The 16,432-nt window shown below is 47.0% G+C and overlaps 2 protein-coding genes across 2 annotated transcripts; both read right to left on the bottom strand.

The window, feature by feature from the left end:
* On the bottom strand, positions 1–1,314 carry LOC114445913 (collagen alpha-1(VIII) chain-like). Its single transcript, XM_028421235.1, has 5 exons — positions 1,098–1,314; positions 920–982; positions 769–831; positions 545–679; positions 1–472 (listed from the first exon to the last, which is right to left on the bottom strand). Exons 1-5 carry the CDS (start codon positions 1,300–1,302, stop codon positions 195–197), a joined length of 744 nt encoding a protein of 247 aa, XP_028277036.1. The 5' UTR covers positions 1,303–1,314; the 3' UTR covers positions 1–194.
* Positions 1,315–8,960: 7,646 nt separating this feature from the next.
* Positions 8,961–16,201, bottom strand: LOC114445916 (collagen alpha-1(VIII) chain-like). Its single transcript, XM_028421239.1, has 6 exons — positions 15,203–16,201; positions 10,008–10,152; positions 9,837–9,890; positions 9,686–9,748; positions 9,462–9,596; positions 8,961–9,389 (listed from the first exon to the last, which is right to left on the bottom strand). Exons 1-6 carry the CDS (start codon positions 15,260–15,262, stop codon positions 9,112–9,114), a joined length of 735 nt encoding a protein of 244 aa, XP_028277040.1. The 5' UTR covers positions 15,263–16,201; the 3' UTR covers positions 8,961–9,111.
* Positions 16,202–16,432: the final 231 nt, after the last annotated feature.

Consider the following 16,432-nt stretch of genomic DNA (forward strand, 5'->3'; position numbering starts at 1 on the left):
AGAACCATCACACTGTGGATAAAGACACATGTTCCATCACTGTCAATCATTCAGAGTGTTTTGATGCAGAGGAAACATTTCAAACATGTGAATGAGTGGTTGCCCTGCATCCTTCTTCATATGGAGGAAGATGAGATCTTTACATTGTTACAGTGATTCATGCTGATCTGATTACAACAGGAAGTGACCCCCTCTCACATGGTGAACACCAGGTGACCACTGAAGGTGGTGTGGTGATTTCCATTATCAAATATCTGTGAGTTAACCCACTGACGCAGGAACACCTGATCTCCAGGGTTCAGCTGCAGTGTGGCAGCATTAGACCCAGATGAGAAATGAGACGGTTGATGTTCATACGCTATATAAATGTGCTCTGAATTCCTGAACAACACAGCACCTGTAGGTTGTGATCCATGGTCACCTATGTGCCACTCAAAGTGGTACAGTCCTCTGACAGGTGCAGTGAAGATACCTGAGGACAGAAGCAGCAGTTAGACCATCAGACTGACCTCAGCTGAGAGCAGACGTTCAGTGCTGTTGTTACCTGTGTGTGGGCTGTAGGCGTTTCCGATGTTTGTGACGACACGCTTGAAGATCAGAGGGTTGTGTGTGTTGAAGGGTCCAACAATCTCACTCTGATCATTGGGCAGCAGTGAGGCTGAGAAAGCCACCTGCTTGGCTGAGAGAGGAAAGTGTCATTTTAAGCTTTGTGTTGTTCTGCTGTACATATGTACACACATGATCTGTTGTTCAGACTTCAAACTGTACCTTGAAGCTGCTGCTTCAGCTGCTCCGTCTCAGTTTTCTGTTTCTCCAGATTTGTTACCTGTTCTGGAAAAAAGAGGAAAGAAGTTGTTACATGTTTGGACTGAGACACAGCTCAGCAGCACAGATCTGTTGTTCAGACTTCAGGCTGTACCTTGGAGCTGCTTTCTCAGCTGGGTGGACTCAGTGTTCTGTTTCTCCAGATTTGCCACGTGTTCTGAAAACACCTTCACACCATCAGTTTCTTTGGAAACTCAACATTTGTAGAATAAATATTGGATCCAATAAAACATAAAACCATCTCTGTCACTTCTACCTGACGTAACATGTACCTGTATTTTGTCTTTGTAGGGACTTGATCTCCTCCTTCTGAACAGCCAGAGAGGCGGCCATCTCTCTCAGCACAGCGTGGATGTCCAGGGGACGAGGTTGGAGGTACTCCACCTGCCGGGCAAGAATTTCATTTTCGGCCTCCACCTGATGAACGAAGTCAGAAACAGCCAGAAGGCAGAGCAGGAACATCACGGTGGTCTTCATCCTCTCAGTGGATCCTGTACAGGTGAAGTGTGTCTGTAACTCTCAGTGAGCTTTATAAAGCAGATGAAAGAGGTGTGACTGCTGAAGAGGATGTGTGTTATCACAATGGTCTTTGTGTTCTCATTCTTTAATTACATCTGAGAAGTGAGCCATAAGAATGTTTGCAGAGGAAGTATGAGGAAGTTTTCCTCAGCAGACCTGGATTTCTGGTAAATGTGTGGAGGTCCTGCAGGGGAGGAGACGTCTTCACTGTGATTCTGAGAAACACTCTTTGTTTCCGTTAGGGATGCACCGAAATGAAAATTTGTGGCCAAAGCCGAATAATAAATTATAAGCTTGGCCGAATACCGAGTAGTACACAGTGTTAATTTTTGCAGCAATTTCTGATTTAGTTTTTATTTTAGTCTTGTGACTAAAATGTCATTTGATTTTAGTCACATTTTAGTCATCAACATTTAACTTTTAGTCTAGTTTTAGTCGACTAAATATCAAAGAATTTTAGTCGACTAAAATTCTATGATATATAAAAAAATATATCAAAAAAAAGCTTCCGGCGCGGCCTCGCGGTAGCAGCCAGCCAGAGAAGCTCCGCACACCGCGGGTGTATTAAGTTGTTTTTCGTAATTTATTCCTACTCTACACACTCTACTTCGTACTAAATCGAAGTATAAGCGGTCAGGCACTGCAATAATGCATCTTTTTCGGACTTTCTTCGTGGTCTTCATCGCTTTTGGAGCACTTTTATCATGCCGCGTCTCGGCCGTGACGGAAACACGCCAGGGCTCCATTGTTTACACCAGGGATCAGCTGATGAGTCTCCAGCACAGCGGGATGTATGGCCAGCGACACGAAATCCCCAAAGAGCTGAGGAGGAAACAACGTGGAAGCAGAGGGGGCAAAAGAAGACAGCTGAGGAAAAGAAGGTACAAGCCGTATCTTCCTTCTATCGTCATGGGTAATGTTAGATCACTGGGTAATAAGATGGAAGAGTTAACATCTCTCACAAAGAGCGAGTGTGTGTTTCGTGAGGCGTCTGTAATGTGCTTTACAGAGACGTGGCTGCACGCAAACATACCGGACTCTACCGTGAGTTTAGCCGGCTTTCAGTTGGTACGGGCGGACAGGAACTGCACCGAGAGCGGCAGGAAGAAAGGAGGGGGACTTGCGCTCTACGTGAACAACCGGTGGTGCAGCCCGGGACATGTTACGGTAAAGGAGCGTGTGTGCAGCCCGGACATTGAACTGCTAGCGGTGAGTCTACGTCCATATTCTTTGCCCAGAGAGTTCTCTCACGCCATTGTACTCGTTGTTTACATTGCTCCCTCGGCTGAGGCGTCGCGGGCTACTGACGTCATCAGCTCTGCGACCGCGAGGCTTCAGACCCAGCACCCTAATGCCTTCATAGCGATTTCTGGCGATTTTAACCATGTTAATCTGAAATCAACTCTGCCCACTTTCAAGCAGTTTGTGGACTGTAAAACAAGAGAAAATAAAACTCTAGATTTACTGTATGCTAATGTTAAAGAGGCATACAGCTCCATAGCTCTCCCTCCCTTGGGCAGATCAGACCATAGCCTAGTCCACCTCAAACCCCAGTATATACCAGCAGTACAGCGGCAGCCGGTGACCACCAAAACTGTACGGAGGTGGACACCGGAAGCCCTGGAGACCCTGCAGGGATGTTTTGAGGTGACTGACTGGGATGTGTTCTGTGACCCACGGTGAGGATGTAGACACACTCACAGACTGTATCACAGAATATGTTAATTTTTGCACAGATTCTCTAATCCCCACCAGGTCAATACGCTGCTTTCCAAACAATAAACCATGGGTGACAAAGGACATCAAGGCATCACTCAACAGAAAGAAGACAGCCTTCTTGAGTGGAGACAGAGAGGAGATGAGGAGGGCCCAGGCAGAGGTGAGGGAGAAGATTGGAGAGGGCAAGGAGAGCTACAGGAGGAAGCTGGAGAGCCAACTTGCCCGGAACAACTTGAGGGAGGTTTGGAGTGGCATGCGAACCATCACCGGCCACAATAGGATCTCTGACCAGCTGATGGATGGAGATCTGCAGGAGGCCAACCAGCTGAACCTGTTTTTCAACAGGTTTGATAGTCCACTCCCTGACCACCCTCCCCCTCCCCCTCCCTGTGATGCACCATTAACACCTGTCAATAACAACAATGTACCTCCTCCTCCCCCTCCCCCTAACCATACTAACCAGTTTCACCTTCCCATCAATAACATCACCCTGCCCCCCTTACCCCACCTTCCATTAACAACCCCCCACCCTCCCCCATCAGATCTCTCTCTCTGCTCTTCTGTGTCCACAGTTGCCATCACCACAGAAGATGTGAGGAGGGAGTTCAGTCGACTACGACCGGGAAAAGCTGCAGGACCGGACGGACTCAGCCCCAGAGTACTCAGGGACTGCGCCACACAGCTGTGTGGGGTCTTCCAGCACATCTTCTCCCTGAGTCTGAGCCTGATGACTGTCCCTGCCCTGTGGAAGACAACATGCCTTGTTCCTGTGCCCAAGACCAAACATCCAAGCACACACAGCGACTACAGACCAGTTGCTCTGACTTCACATGTGATGAAGTCTCTGGAGAGGCTGGTCCTGAAACACCTGCGTGCTGTTGTGGAACCATCGCTGGACCCCCTGCAGTTTGCTTACCAGCCCCGTATTGGAGTGGAGGACGCCATCATCTACCTGCTGCACAGAGCACACACCTACTTGGAGGAGGCAGGTAACACTGTTAGAATCATGTTCTTTGATTTTTCCAGTGCGTTTAACACCGTGCAGCCTGCCCTTTTGAATAGGAAGCTCCTGGACATGCAGGTAGAGACCCCACTGGTCACCTGGATCACTAACTATCTTACAGGTCGACCACAATTTGTGAGGCTGAGGAACACCGTCTCGGACACGATAGTGAGCAGCACGGGGGCACCCCAGGGCACGGTACTGTCTCCATTCCTGTTCACACTCTATACATCGGACTTCAGACACTGCTCACAGTCCTGCCACCTGCAGAAGTTCTCGGATGACTCTGCCATTGTGGGCTGTACCAGCAGAGGTCGGGAGGCGGAGTATATGAGTGTGGTGGACAGCTTTGTGGAGTGGTGCGGACAGAACCACCTGCAGCTGAATGTCACAAAGACAAGAGAGCTGGTGGTGGACTTCAGGAAGCACCAGACACTCCCAAACCCGGTCAGCATCAAGGGTACCAACGTGGACATTGTGGACAGCTACAAATACCTGGGTGTCCACATTGACCACAAACTGGACTGGTCCACAAACGCAGAGGCAATATACAGGAAGGGACAGAGTCGCCTGTATCTACTGAGGAGACTCAGGTCCTTTAACGTCTGCCAGACCATGCTGCAGATGTTTTACCACTCGGTGGTCTCCAGCGTCATCTTCTACGCTGTAGTGTGCTGGGGCAGCAGGATGAAGACGACCGACACCAACAGACTCAACAAGCTCATTAGGAAGGCTGGCTCGGTGCTGGGAGTGGAGCTGGAGTCTGTGGTGGAGGTGACAGAGAGGAGGATACTGAGGAAACTCCTCAGTATTCGTAACAACACGTCTCACCCCCTGCAGGACACACTGCTGTCCTACAGGAGCACATTCAGCGGTAGACTGAGACTACCGAGGAGCAGCACAGAACGCCACAGGAGGTCCTTCCTGCCAGTGGCCATCAGACTGTATAACTCCTCCCCTTTCTGTAGGGAGAAGAGCTAGATAATCATGTCAGGCATCACTGTCATTCCCTCCACTTGTCTATGTTTATGTTTACTTAGCACCTTACATCTCCATATTTGTATCCATGTATCATATATTGTGCTCATACTGCGTACTGTACTCTTATTTTGGATTATAGTGACACTTATACTCTTATACTCTGTACTTACTTGTAACTTGATACCTCTGGCACAAGAATTTCCTTCGGGATTAATAAAGTTTTATCTTATCTTATCTTATCTTATCTTATCTTATCTTATCTTATATTTTTTCATGAAATAATTAAGGTTTGAAGTGCAGTAAAAACAGGCACAGCTTTAACTTGTGTTATTTGAAACAAACACCTCTTTCTTTAATTGCTATGACCTTTTCACAAAAGACCCAATGAACAGTGAGCTGCTCTCCCTGAATACACTGTTCAGTCATGACCTTCTTCATGAATCCTCCATAACTACAGCAAAATACTTTAGTTACAACTTTAAAAGTGAAGATGACTCGTCTGCAAATGTCACTTCATGTTCATTGTGTTTTTACCGCTGATAGTCACTCCGCACGGTTTGCAAACCGTCTGGTTTGTCTTGACATCAAACGTGTCCGTGTGTCTGTTCTTCTCCTGTGTTGTGTTACCATGCATGAGTACGCCTTCTTCCAGCATCGCGGAAGCATCACGTCCTTACGCAGAGAGATCACTTCTGATTGGCTCTCTGTCGCCGTCTCCTGATTCATCCCGCAGACTGGTTTATCACCTGTGCTGAAGTTGCCGAGGTAGTCAAAAAGCTCCCCTGCGGCAAGGCACCAGGGTGGATGAGATTCGCTCTGGGTACCTTAAGTCTCTGGATGTTGTGGGGCTGTCTTGGTTGACACGCCTCTGCAACATAGCGTGGCAATCGGGGACAGTGCCGCTGGACTGGAAGACCGGAGGGTGTGCTCCAACTACAGGGGGATCACACTCCTCAGCCCCCCTGGGAAAGTCTATGCCAGGGTACTGGAGAGGAGAATTAGGCCTATAGTCGAACCTCGGATTCAGGAGGAGCAATGTGGTTTTCGTCCTGGCTGCGGAATGCTGGACCAGCTCTATACCCTCCGCAGGGTGCTGGAGGGTTCGTGGGAGTTTGCCCAACCAGTCCACATGTGTTTTGTGGACTTGGAGAAGGCGTTCGACCGTGTCCCTCGCGGCATCTTGTGGGAGGTGCTCTGGGAGTATGGGGTCCGTGGCCCTCTGCTGAGGGCTGTTAGGTCCCTGTATGGCCGGAGCAGGAGTTTGGTCCGCATTGCCGGCAGTAAGTCAGACCTGTTCCCAGTGCATGTTGGACTCCGGCAGGGCTGCACTTTGTCAGCGGTTCTGTTCATAATTTTTATGGATATACAATCCCCACAGAAGGCTCTGCTCTCATGGTGCTGGTTCAGTTGTGGTTCCTAGGATCTTCAGAAGCAGAATAGGAGCTGGGCCTTTAGTTATCAGACCATTCTCCTGTGAAACCAGATCCCAGTTTGGGTTCCAGAACACTGCAGCCAGAGTACTGACAGGAACCAGCAGCACGGATCATATCCCTCCTCAAAGTTCAAAGTACGTACGAAGCAAAGCACCGGCTGGGCCTGATGGCACCACGCAGTCCCTGAAGAACAGCCCACTGTGAGACTGCAGGTCTACTCGTGGTTCCCAGAGTAAGTAGAAGAGTCTTTAGCTGTCAAGCACCTCTCACATAAAAGGGCAAACCCTGCTCAACAAGACTCTGAGGGTCCTCACAGAGGACAAAATGACATCCAGAGTAACAACATGAACAGCTCATCCATTCCTGACGTGTTTAGATCCAAACACAATGACCTCAGTTTTGTCTGGATTCAAGAGCAAATGATTATGAGTCGTTCGCTCCTTTAAGTCCTGGAGACCTGCCGGAAGTTGGACCGATGGCTCTGAGTCTCTGTGGTGTGGTCACATGTTTTGATGTATTGTGGGAGTAATCAGGCAGGAGGTTTTTAAGTTAGGCTGTGATCACAGCAACCTTAAACGCTGTTCTCCCTGCCTGCCTGCAGGGGGTGCTACATACCCATGTGTTAGTGCTGCAGCCTGTGGAGTGTGAGGCAGCAGCTGGAGGACACGGGGCTGGTCATCCTGCAGTGACTGTGGTTACCTTGAAGGTTCCAGTCTGTTAGGTGTGGAATAAATGAGCAGTGCAGCTCCTGCTGTTTCCGTCTTCAGCTGAGTTGAGTTCTTGGTGGACGTGTTCAAGCTGCTGTGTTGGTTGTGTGAACACATTCCAGTGCTGTTCATGCAGGTCACAGGTGCCCTCAGGGATCGATACATGTTGATCAGCTGGTTGTTATCTGACCAGCCTATGGGCCTTCTGTGAGGCCGGCACAGCACCAACAGCAGGAGTTAATGGTGGGTTAATATGAATCCTTGTATTTGAACAAACCAGTTGAGGTAACTGCATCATATGAGTCGAATTAAACTAGTTTGTAGAGTCAGAGCTACATATTCTGTGACTGTTGTTGTAGTGTTAATACAGAATATTCCAGACGTTAGCTAGTTAGCACAGAGCACCCTCAGAAGTTTAGCTAATGTTGTGACCTAATCTGGTCACCCCGGATTCCCAGACTCCGTCCCCGATGCACAGAACATTGAATGAAAACCAGTACTGATCAGTTTCAGTTTCGCCTTTATAAAGGGAGAATGCACAGCTCAATACAGACCCCTCGATCTGCTCCTGCAGCTGACCATTTGCATTCTGTCCGTCCCATGCATTAGGCTCGTTTTATTAATCTGACAACAAGGTGTGGTTACATTTACATAGAAAGGCATAAAAGGTAATGTTTTTCAGTGAAACATGCATATTCAATAATCACAAGGTGGAGGGCGTATACGAAACTAAAAGACATTGAAGTTCTCCCACTCACATCTTTGATGTGAGTGTGTGTGTGTATTCTCACAGGTCCTCCTGTTACGACCTTGAGTATATCTTATCTCTTTGGCAAGCTTGTGTTTTCATCTTTGGGTCAACTAAGGGGTTTGCAGTTCGAATTTCTAAACTAACCATTAAACATCAGAATGCTTTATGACCTCAGTCAGAGGTCTCGATCTATGAGCAACCATACACTTTTACCATATGTGCAAACAAACATATATTTTGACCAAGTTTGACCATATATTTCCACACTAACAACACGTCTGGCTGTTTGAAGTGTGTGTTTCAGTGTGTGACGGTTTCTTGGCTGGTTTGGTTTTTAAAGTGTGAATGTGAACCTCTGTCTTTTGGTAGCTTTAGCTACATGTTACCTAAGTGTTAGCGTAATGCTAACATTAGCCAAAGATATATACACGTGCTGCCTTGGCCTGGATCAGTGGAAGAAAATGGAGGGCTGGAGGTTTATTTAGATGTTCGACCAAAACTTGTTTTATTGTCACACAACGATGGTGTTAGGATGGAAGCTTTCATTTGGACTACAGAGGTGCTGTGGCTCTGGTTGTTCTGGGAGCAGGAAGAGAGTCCTCTTTCACCATGAATACCAGCATCTACGTCCTCCTCTGCTGCTTTACCCGGCCAGTCGTCAGCAAGAGGCTGATGCTGCTCCAAGCTTCTCCCTGTTTAAAGGGAGTTGGTCCTCTTACTGTCTCTTTAAGCACTGCTGGATCAGGCTCTGGGTTTCAGTCAAGGTTCTACAGGCTGTTCTGGTTGTAACAGACACTGTAGAAGTTAAAGTGAATCCTGGAGCACTGAAGAGCAGCAGCAAGGTGTTGTAGAGCTGCAGCGTGTGAAGCAGCTGTTTTCCTGCTTCATCATCTGTTTCCTGGTTCCTCCCCCAAATCAAAACACACAGACTTTATGTGCAATGCTGTGTTTATTGTTTAATGAAGAGAGAATCAGAACCATCACACTGTGGATAAAGACACATGTTCCATCACTGTCGATCATTCAGAGTGTTTTGATGCAGATGCAGAGGAAACATTTCAAACATGTGAATGAGTGGTTGCCCTGCATCCTTCTTCATATGGAGGAAGATGAGATCTTTACATTGTTACAGTGATTCATGCTGATCTGATTACAACAGGAAGTGACCCCCTCTCACATGGTGAACACCAGGTGACCACTGAAGGTGGTGTGGTGATTTTCATTATCAAATATCTGTGAGTTAATATACTGACGCAGGTACACCTGGTCTCCAGGGTTCAGCAGCAGTGTGGCAGCATTGGACCCAGATGAGAAATTAGACGGTTGAAGTTCATACGCTATATAAATGTGCTCTGAATTCCTGTACAACACAGCACCTGTGGGCTGTGGTCCATGGTCACCTATGTGCCACTCAAAGTGGTACAGTCCTCTGACAGGTGCAGTGAAGATACCTGAGGACAGAAGCAGCAGTTAGACCATCAGACTGACCTCAGCTGAGAGCAGATGTTCAGTGCTGTTGTTACCTGTGTGTGGGCTGTAGGCGTTTCCGATGTTTGTGACGACACGCTTGAAGATCAGAGGGGTAAAAGTGTTGAAGGGTCCAAGAGTTGCAGTCTGATCATTGGGCAGCAGTGAGGCTGAGAAAGCCACCTGTTTGGCTGAGAGAGGAAAGTGTCATTTTAAGCTTTGTGTTGTTCTGCTGTACATATGTACACACATGATCTGTTGTTCAGACTTCAGGCTGTACCTTGGAGCTGCTGCTTCAGCTGGTCCATCTCAGTTTTCTGTTTCTCCAGATTTGTTACCTGTTCTGGAAAAAAGAGGAAAGAAGTTGTTACATGTTTGGACTGAGACACAGCTCAGCAGCACAGATCTGTTGTTCAGACTTCAGGCTGTACCTTGAAGCTGCTTTCTCAGCTGAGTGGACTCAGTGTTCAGTTTCTCCAGATTTTCTAAAAAAAACCTTCACACCATCAGTTTCTTTGGAAACTCAACATTTGTAGAATAAATATTGGATCCAATAAAAACATAAAACCATCTCTGTCACTTCTACCTGACGTAACATGTACCTGTATCTTTTCTTTGTAGGGACTTGATCTCCTCCTTCTGAACAGCCAGAGAGGCGGCCATCTCTCTCAGCACAGCGTGGATGTCCAGGGGACAGGGCTGGAGGTACTCCACCTGCCGGGCAAGAACTTCTTTTTCTGCTTCTGTCTGATTCTTGGAGTCAGAACCAGCCAGAAGGCAGAGCAGGAACATCACGGTGGTCTTCATCCTCTCAGTGGATCCTGTACAGGTGAAGTGTGTCTGTAACTCTCAGTGAGCTTTATAAAGGAGATGCAAGAGGTGTGACTGCTGGAGAGGATGTGTGTTATCACAATGGTCTTTGTGTTCTCATTCTTTAATTACATCAGAAAACCGGACAGACAGCTGAAGCCTGGTGTTGGATAACTGCATTGAAGGAAAACATTCAATTCAATCATTTGAACATGACAGACTGGTGTGGTTCAGAGATCTGAGAAGTGAGCCATAAGAATGTTTGCAGAGGAAGTATGAGGAAGTTTTCCTCAGCAGACCTGGATTTCTGGTCCATGTGTGGAGGTCCTGCAGGGGAGGAGACGTCTTCACTGTGATTCTGAGAAACACTCTTTGTTTCCGTTAGGGATGCAAAAAAATTAAAAATTAAAAGCTTGGCCGAATACCGAGTAGTACACAGTGTTAATTTTTGCAGCAATTTCTGATTTAGTTTTTATTTTAGTCTTGTGACTAAAATGTCATTTGATTTTAGTCACATTTTAGTCATCAACATTTAACTTTTAGTCTAGTTTTAGTCACTAAATCTGCCGTGGATTTGGTCGACTAAAATTCTATGATATATATTTTTTCATGAAATAATTAAGGTTTGATTGTGCAATAAAATCAGGCACAGCTTTAACTTGTGTTATTTGAAACAAACACCTCTTTCTTTAATTGCTATGACCTTTTCACAGAAGAACCAGTGAACAGTGAGCTGCTCTCCCTGAATACACTGTTCAGTCATGACCTTCTTCATGAATCCTCCATAACTACAGCAAAATACTTCAGTGACAACTTTTAAAGTTAAGATGACTCGTCTGCAAATGTCGCTTCATGTTCATTGTGTTTTTACCGCTGATAGTCGCTCCGCACGGTTTGCAAACCGTCTGGTTTGTCTTGACATCAAACGTGTCCGTGTGTCTGTTCTTCTCCTGTGTTGTGTTACCATGCATGAGGACGCCTTCTTCCAGCATTGCGGGGTAACGTCCTTACGCAGAGAGATCACTTCTGATTGGCTCTCTGTCGCCGTCTCCTGATTCATCCCGCCCTTCCACAAACAAAAATTGCTCTGATTGGATCTCGTCTGACCGATAGTGGCCTCAAAGAGATTCTGGCAAACTGTCCGGTGCCTCAGGAGGGGGAAGCAGTACTCTGCCAACACTGTATTCAGTGGAGGTGGGGAGCTGTTGACCTCAACTGAGGGGGTGGTTGGATGGTGGAAAGAGTACTTTGAGGGTCTCCTCAATCCCACCAACACGCCTTCCATTATGGAAGCCGAGGCTGAGGACTCAGTGGTGGACTGGTTTATCACCTGTGCTGAAGTTGCCGAGGTAGTCAAAAAGCTCCCCGGCGGCAAGGCACCGGGGGTGGATGAGATTCGCCCTGGGTACCTTAAGTCTCTGGATGTTGTGGGGCTGTCTTTGTTGACACGCCTCTGCCACGGCGTGTGGCAATCAGGGGCAGTGCCGCTGGACTGGCAGACCGGGGTGTTGGTCCCTCTTTTTAAAAAGGGGGACCGGAGGGTGTGCTCCAACTACAGGGGGATCACACTCCTCAGCCTCCCTGGGAAAGTCTATGCCAGGGTACTGGAGAGGAGAATTAGGCCTATAGTCGAACCTCGGATTCAGGAGGAGTAATGTGGTTTTCGTCCTGGCCGCGGAATGCTGGACCAGCTCTATACCCTCCGCAGGGTGCTGGAGGGTTCGTGGGAGTTCGCCCAACCAGTCCACATATGTTTTGTGGATTTGGAGAAGGCTCTGGGAGTATGGGGTCCGTGGCCCTCTGCTGAGGGCTGTTAGGTCCCTGTATGGCCGGAGCAGGAGTTTGGTCCGCATTGCTGGCAGTAAGTCAGACCTGTTCCCAGTGCATGTTGGACTCCGGCAGGGCTGCCCTTTGTCACCGGTTCTGTTCATAATTTTTATGTACAGAATTTCTAGGTGCACCGAGGGACCGGAGGGGATCTGGTTCGGGATCCACAGATCCGGATTGATTTTAAGATTCTTTTATTTGTTTTTAAATGTCTCAATGGGCTAGCCCCCGAGTACCTTTCAGACCTTGTCAGGCTGCATAGGCCCTCCAGAGACCTCCACTCAGCCAATCTGATGGTCCTGGAGGTTCCTAGATCGAAACTGAGATCCAGAGGTGACCGAGCCCTCTCAATGGCAGCTCCCACTCTCTGGATTAAAACAGCTCTTTCTAAAACCTTGGAGATAAAAGGGAGCTTGGAAATTGTCTAAAATTAGACAAAACCAGGGGGTCCAAGTTCTTCTTCTTTAAAAGAGGCTGCACTGTGGCATGCTTGAAGGAGGATGGGACGCAGCCAAAGCTAAGATTGTGATGGTTTCACTAGTCCACTGGATCCTCCACATCCTGGTGGTGAGGGGTCCAGTTTGCTGGATGCATGTACAATTCTGTCAGAAAATGAAACTCTTCTTCCAGAAAGCTATTGAAATTGATAATGTTTCGGTATTCACATGTTTATCTCATGTTTGCATTGGAACAACACAAAAAAGACAAACCTGATGAATCAGAATCAGAATCGTGTTTATTGCCGTGTAAGTGAAGGGGGTTCACATTACTAGGAATTTGCCTTACTGATTGGTGCATACAAAGAACGTATAATAATAATTAACATGAAGATGAAAATCCTTATATTAGTGAATAATCCACCATGACGCTCTGGGAGGACGGACAAACCAAAAGATCACAGGCCTAAAGACTGACAGCTGCCAGAGAAGGTAAAGAAAAGCCCTGCCTTTAGGGCTGCTGCTTTAGTCTGGATCTGTGCCCGTGGCTGTCGTGCAGTCCAGACAGATTGTGTGGTGTGAGGAGGTCATTCATGCCACAACACACCTGTTGATAGGGTCTGTGTCGGAGTCCTGTCAGACGACACTCATCCAAAGATCCCAGCCGGCACTGAATCAGCCTGAATTGTGGTGTATGTTTTTTTTAATGCTTTTATTGAATGTTTTTGTCTCCATTGTGCTCACTGGTTCAGTCAATGTTTCCTTGGTCTGTTTGTTCTTTCAGGTGTGGTACAGTGAAGCAGGTGTTTTCCTGCTTCATCATCTGTTTCCTGGTTCCTCCCCCAAATCAAAACACACAGACTTTATGTGCAATGCTGTGTTTATTGTTTAATGAAGACAGAATCAGAACCATCACACTGTGGATAAAGACACATGTTCCATCACTGTCAATCATTCAGAGTGTTTTGATGCAGATGCAGAGGAAACATTTCAAACATGTGAATGAGTGGTTGCCCTGCATCCTTCTTCATATGGAGGAAGATGAGATCTTTACATTGTTACAGTGATTCATGCTGATCTGATTACAACAGGAAGTGACCCCCTCTCACATGGTGAACAGCAGATAACCACTGAAGGTGGTGTGGTGGTTGTAGCTGTCAACCACCAGTGAGTAAATATACTGACGCAGGAACACCTTGTCTCCAGGCTGCAGCAGCAGTGTGGCAGCATTAGACCCAGATGAGTGAAGAGACGGTTGATGTTCATACGCTATATAAATGTGCTCTGAATTCCTGAACAACACAGCACCTGTGGGATTTTGTCCTCCTTCTGCACTGATACACCACTCAAAGTTGTACACTCCTTTGACAGGTGCAGTGAAGATACCTGAGGACAGAAGCAGCAGTTATACCATCAGACTGACCTCAGCTGAGAGCAGACGTTCAGTGCTGTTCCCTTTATTTAATGTAATGTATTGATTTCAGGGACAGTGCGTATTGATTAACATGCCTGTAATTAGCCAACAGGCTCTGCTTCAATCAGCCACTTTAACTGCACCCTAAAGACACTGTATGTGTTCAGGTTTCTGATGGTTTTGGGGGAGTCTCCATTCTGCAGCAGCTTGAACAGAAAAGGCTGTTTGACCCAACAGACTTTTCCTAAGGGGGGTGATACAGTCCCCTCTCACTGCCCCTCTGGTTCTGCTATGATCAGCTGATCTGATGTTAACGAACTGTGTAAGAGGAGGGGATGACAGACCATCACTCATTTGATAAATGAGACAGAGATTTGTGTTTTTGTAATAGCGGACAGTGACGATGAGTGTTTGGGACACACAGACGGAGGTCGGCCTGTAATCAGAAATGTGTGGATCACCATCTTTAAATACTGGGACCACAACAGCTGACTTCCACATGCTTGGAAACCTGCCCTGTGATTTTAGTAATAAGGTGTGATGGCTGTGCTTACCTGTCTGTGGGCTGTAGGCGTTTCCGATGTTTGTGACAACATTTTTGAAGATCAGAGGGGTGTGTTCGTTGAAGGGTCCAAGACGTACACTGTGACCTTCCCCCAGCAGTGAGGTTGAGAAAGCCACCTGTTTGACTGAGGCAGAAAAATGTTATTTTAAACCTTTAAAACTTGATTTTCAGTCAGTTGATTTTCAGTTGCAGAGTCTATTTGTTTGTGTCCTCTGTCCTTTGTGGTCCAAATATTAAGCCAAGTGTTTGAGTTGAGGGCAACTTTCTCTTCATGCCAAGATGAAATGGAGATGTTGTTTTACCCAAGTAATCAGGAATCATAAATTGGGTTCAGAATAAAAACCTTTTGTTAGTAAAACTTGTGACCCTTTCCTCAGTACAGAACAAAATGTACAACAAGGACAGATGTCAGTTTATGCTGTGAAATCTGAAGGGAAAATATTTCTAAATTGTATTTTAGCTCTAAACAGGCAGGAAAAGGTTAAAGTCAGGAGGATAAGACATGATGTGTTGTTCAGACCTCAGGCTGTACCTTGGAGCTGCTTTCTCAGCTGGGTGGACTCAGTGTAGAATAAATATTAGATTCAATAAAACATAAAACCATCTCTGTCACTTCTACCTGACGTAACATGTACCTGTATTTTGTCTTTGTAGGGCCTTGATCTCCTCCTTCTGAGCAGCCAGAGAGGCGGCCATCTCTCTCAGCACAGCGTGGATGTCCAGGGAACATTGTTGAGCTTCTGCCAGATTCTTGGAGTCAAAACTGACCAAAAGGAACAGCAGGAACATCACGGTGGTCTTCATCCTCTCAGTGGATCCTGTACAGGTGAACTGTGTCTGTAACTCTGAGTGAGCTTTATAAAGCAGATGAAAGAGGTGTGAGGGCTGGGGACAGAACCTGTCCCACTGGTCTTTCCTTCAGATACCTGGACAGACAGCTGACATCTGATGTTAGATAATCTAATGATAGGTGTGATGATGGCACATGGCCAGGCTGGGATCGAACCAGCGCTCCTCCTGTTCGATAACTTCCTTGTTTCAACATTTCTGTGAAGATTCACTTTAACATCAGACTGATCAATCAGAGGATTCCACTAAACTGAGACCTGTTAATCAGCTACTGTCACCAGAATGAGCTGAGAAAGGTCAACAGAACCTGAGCCCACCGTGTCGGAGGAACAAAGGTTACGTGAAGTGAACTTCAGCAGTCTTTCAGTGATTTGGTTCAGAGCTTTGAGAAATGAGACATAAGAGCGTTGGCAGAGAAAGTGAGGAACGTCTGCTCAGCAGATCCAGTCTCCCAGATCATTTGGGGAGGAGCTTCTCGTCATGGTGATGCTCCGACACGCTTAGCTGAGTAGTGACAAACAAGCTCCGTCAGCAAGACACCCATTATCACATCCTGTGTGTGTCAGAGGTGAACGTGTGTTTAAGGCACTCTGAGGTTTCTATGTGTCATTAAACCACAGGCAAAGACAGACCAGAAAGTCCAAGAGGTCCACATGTTTTCAGAGACGACAGGACAGATAGCTGCCTGTAATTATGAAGGGACATATAATAATCCATAGCAGCAGGGGGGGCAGAGGCGTCTTCTTCCGTCATCATCCATCCTCATCTGTTCATTAGGGAGGTGTAAGGATGGATCCTGGTCTCTCTGCCCAGCTGGCCCTGTACCCTTTTGAACTGAGGCCTTCTCATCTCAGAGGGGCTTGTGGTCTGGGCCTAACCCTAACCCAGCACCTGCACGGTCCAGAGCCTGGGTCCAACACAATGTCTGCAAGGTCCCCCCTGACCCCCACAGTGGCTTCATCAGGTGAAGCCTGAGCTCTGCACCCTTTTGTTCATACCCAGATTTCATCCCCACAGTGCGGTGTAGACACATCCGAGAAACACAAAGTCCTCCACAACATGTAAATCTGGTTTAAAATAACATTCATTGGCGCTGGTCCTGGGTCCTGGTGTCTTTTGCAGACT

The sequence above is a fragment of the Parambassis ranga genome, chromosome 14 (assembly GCF_900634625.1).
Source record: "Parambassis ranga chromosome 14, fParRan2.1, whole genome shotgun sequence".
NCBI lineage: Eukaryota > Metazoa > Chordata > Actinopteri > Ambassidae > Parambassis > Parambassis ranga.

What these genes read in the sequence shown, in the direction of transcription:
- LOC114445913 (XM_028421235.1), bottom strand. Translation starts at nt 1,302, where the DNA reads ATGAAGACCACCGTGATGTTCCTGCTCTGCCTTCTGGCTGTTTCTGAC. An exon ending in CCTACAAAGACAAAATACAG is followed by an intron (nt 983 to 1,097) that starts GTACATGTTACG and finishes AGGTGTTTTCAG; the next exon opens with AACACGTGGCAAATCTGGAG. An exon ending in GCTGAGAAAGCAGCTCCAAG is followed by an intron (nt 832 to 919) that starts GTACAGCCTGAA and finishes TCTTTTTTCCAG; the next exon opens with AACAGGTAACAAATCTGGAG.
- LOC114445916 (XM_028421239.1), bottom strand. Translation starts at nt 15,262, where the DNA reads ATGAAGACCACCGTGATGTTCCTGCTGTTCCTTTTGGTCAGTTTTGAC. An exon ending in GCTGAAGCAGCAGCTCCAAG is followed by an intron (nt 9,597 to 9,685) that starts GTACAGCCTGAA and finishes TTCCTCTCTCAG; the next exon opens with CCAAACAGGTGGCTTTCTCA. An exon ending in CGCCTACAGCCCACACACAG is followed by an intron (nt 9,390 to 9,461) that starts GTAACAACAGCA and finishes TTCTGTCCTCAG; the next exon opens with GTATCTTCACTGCACCTGTC.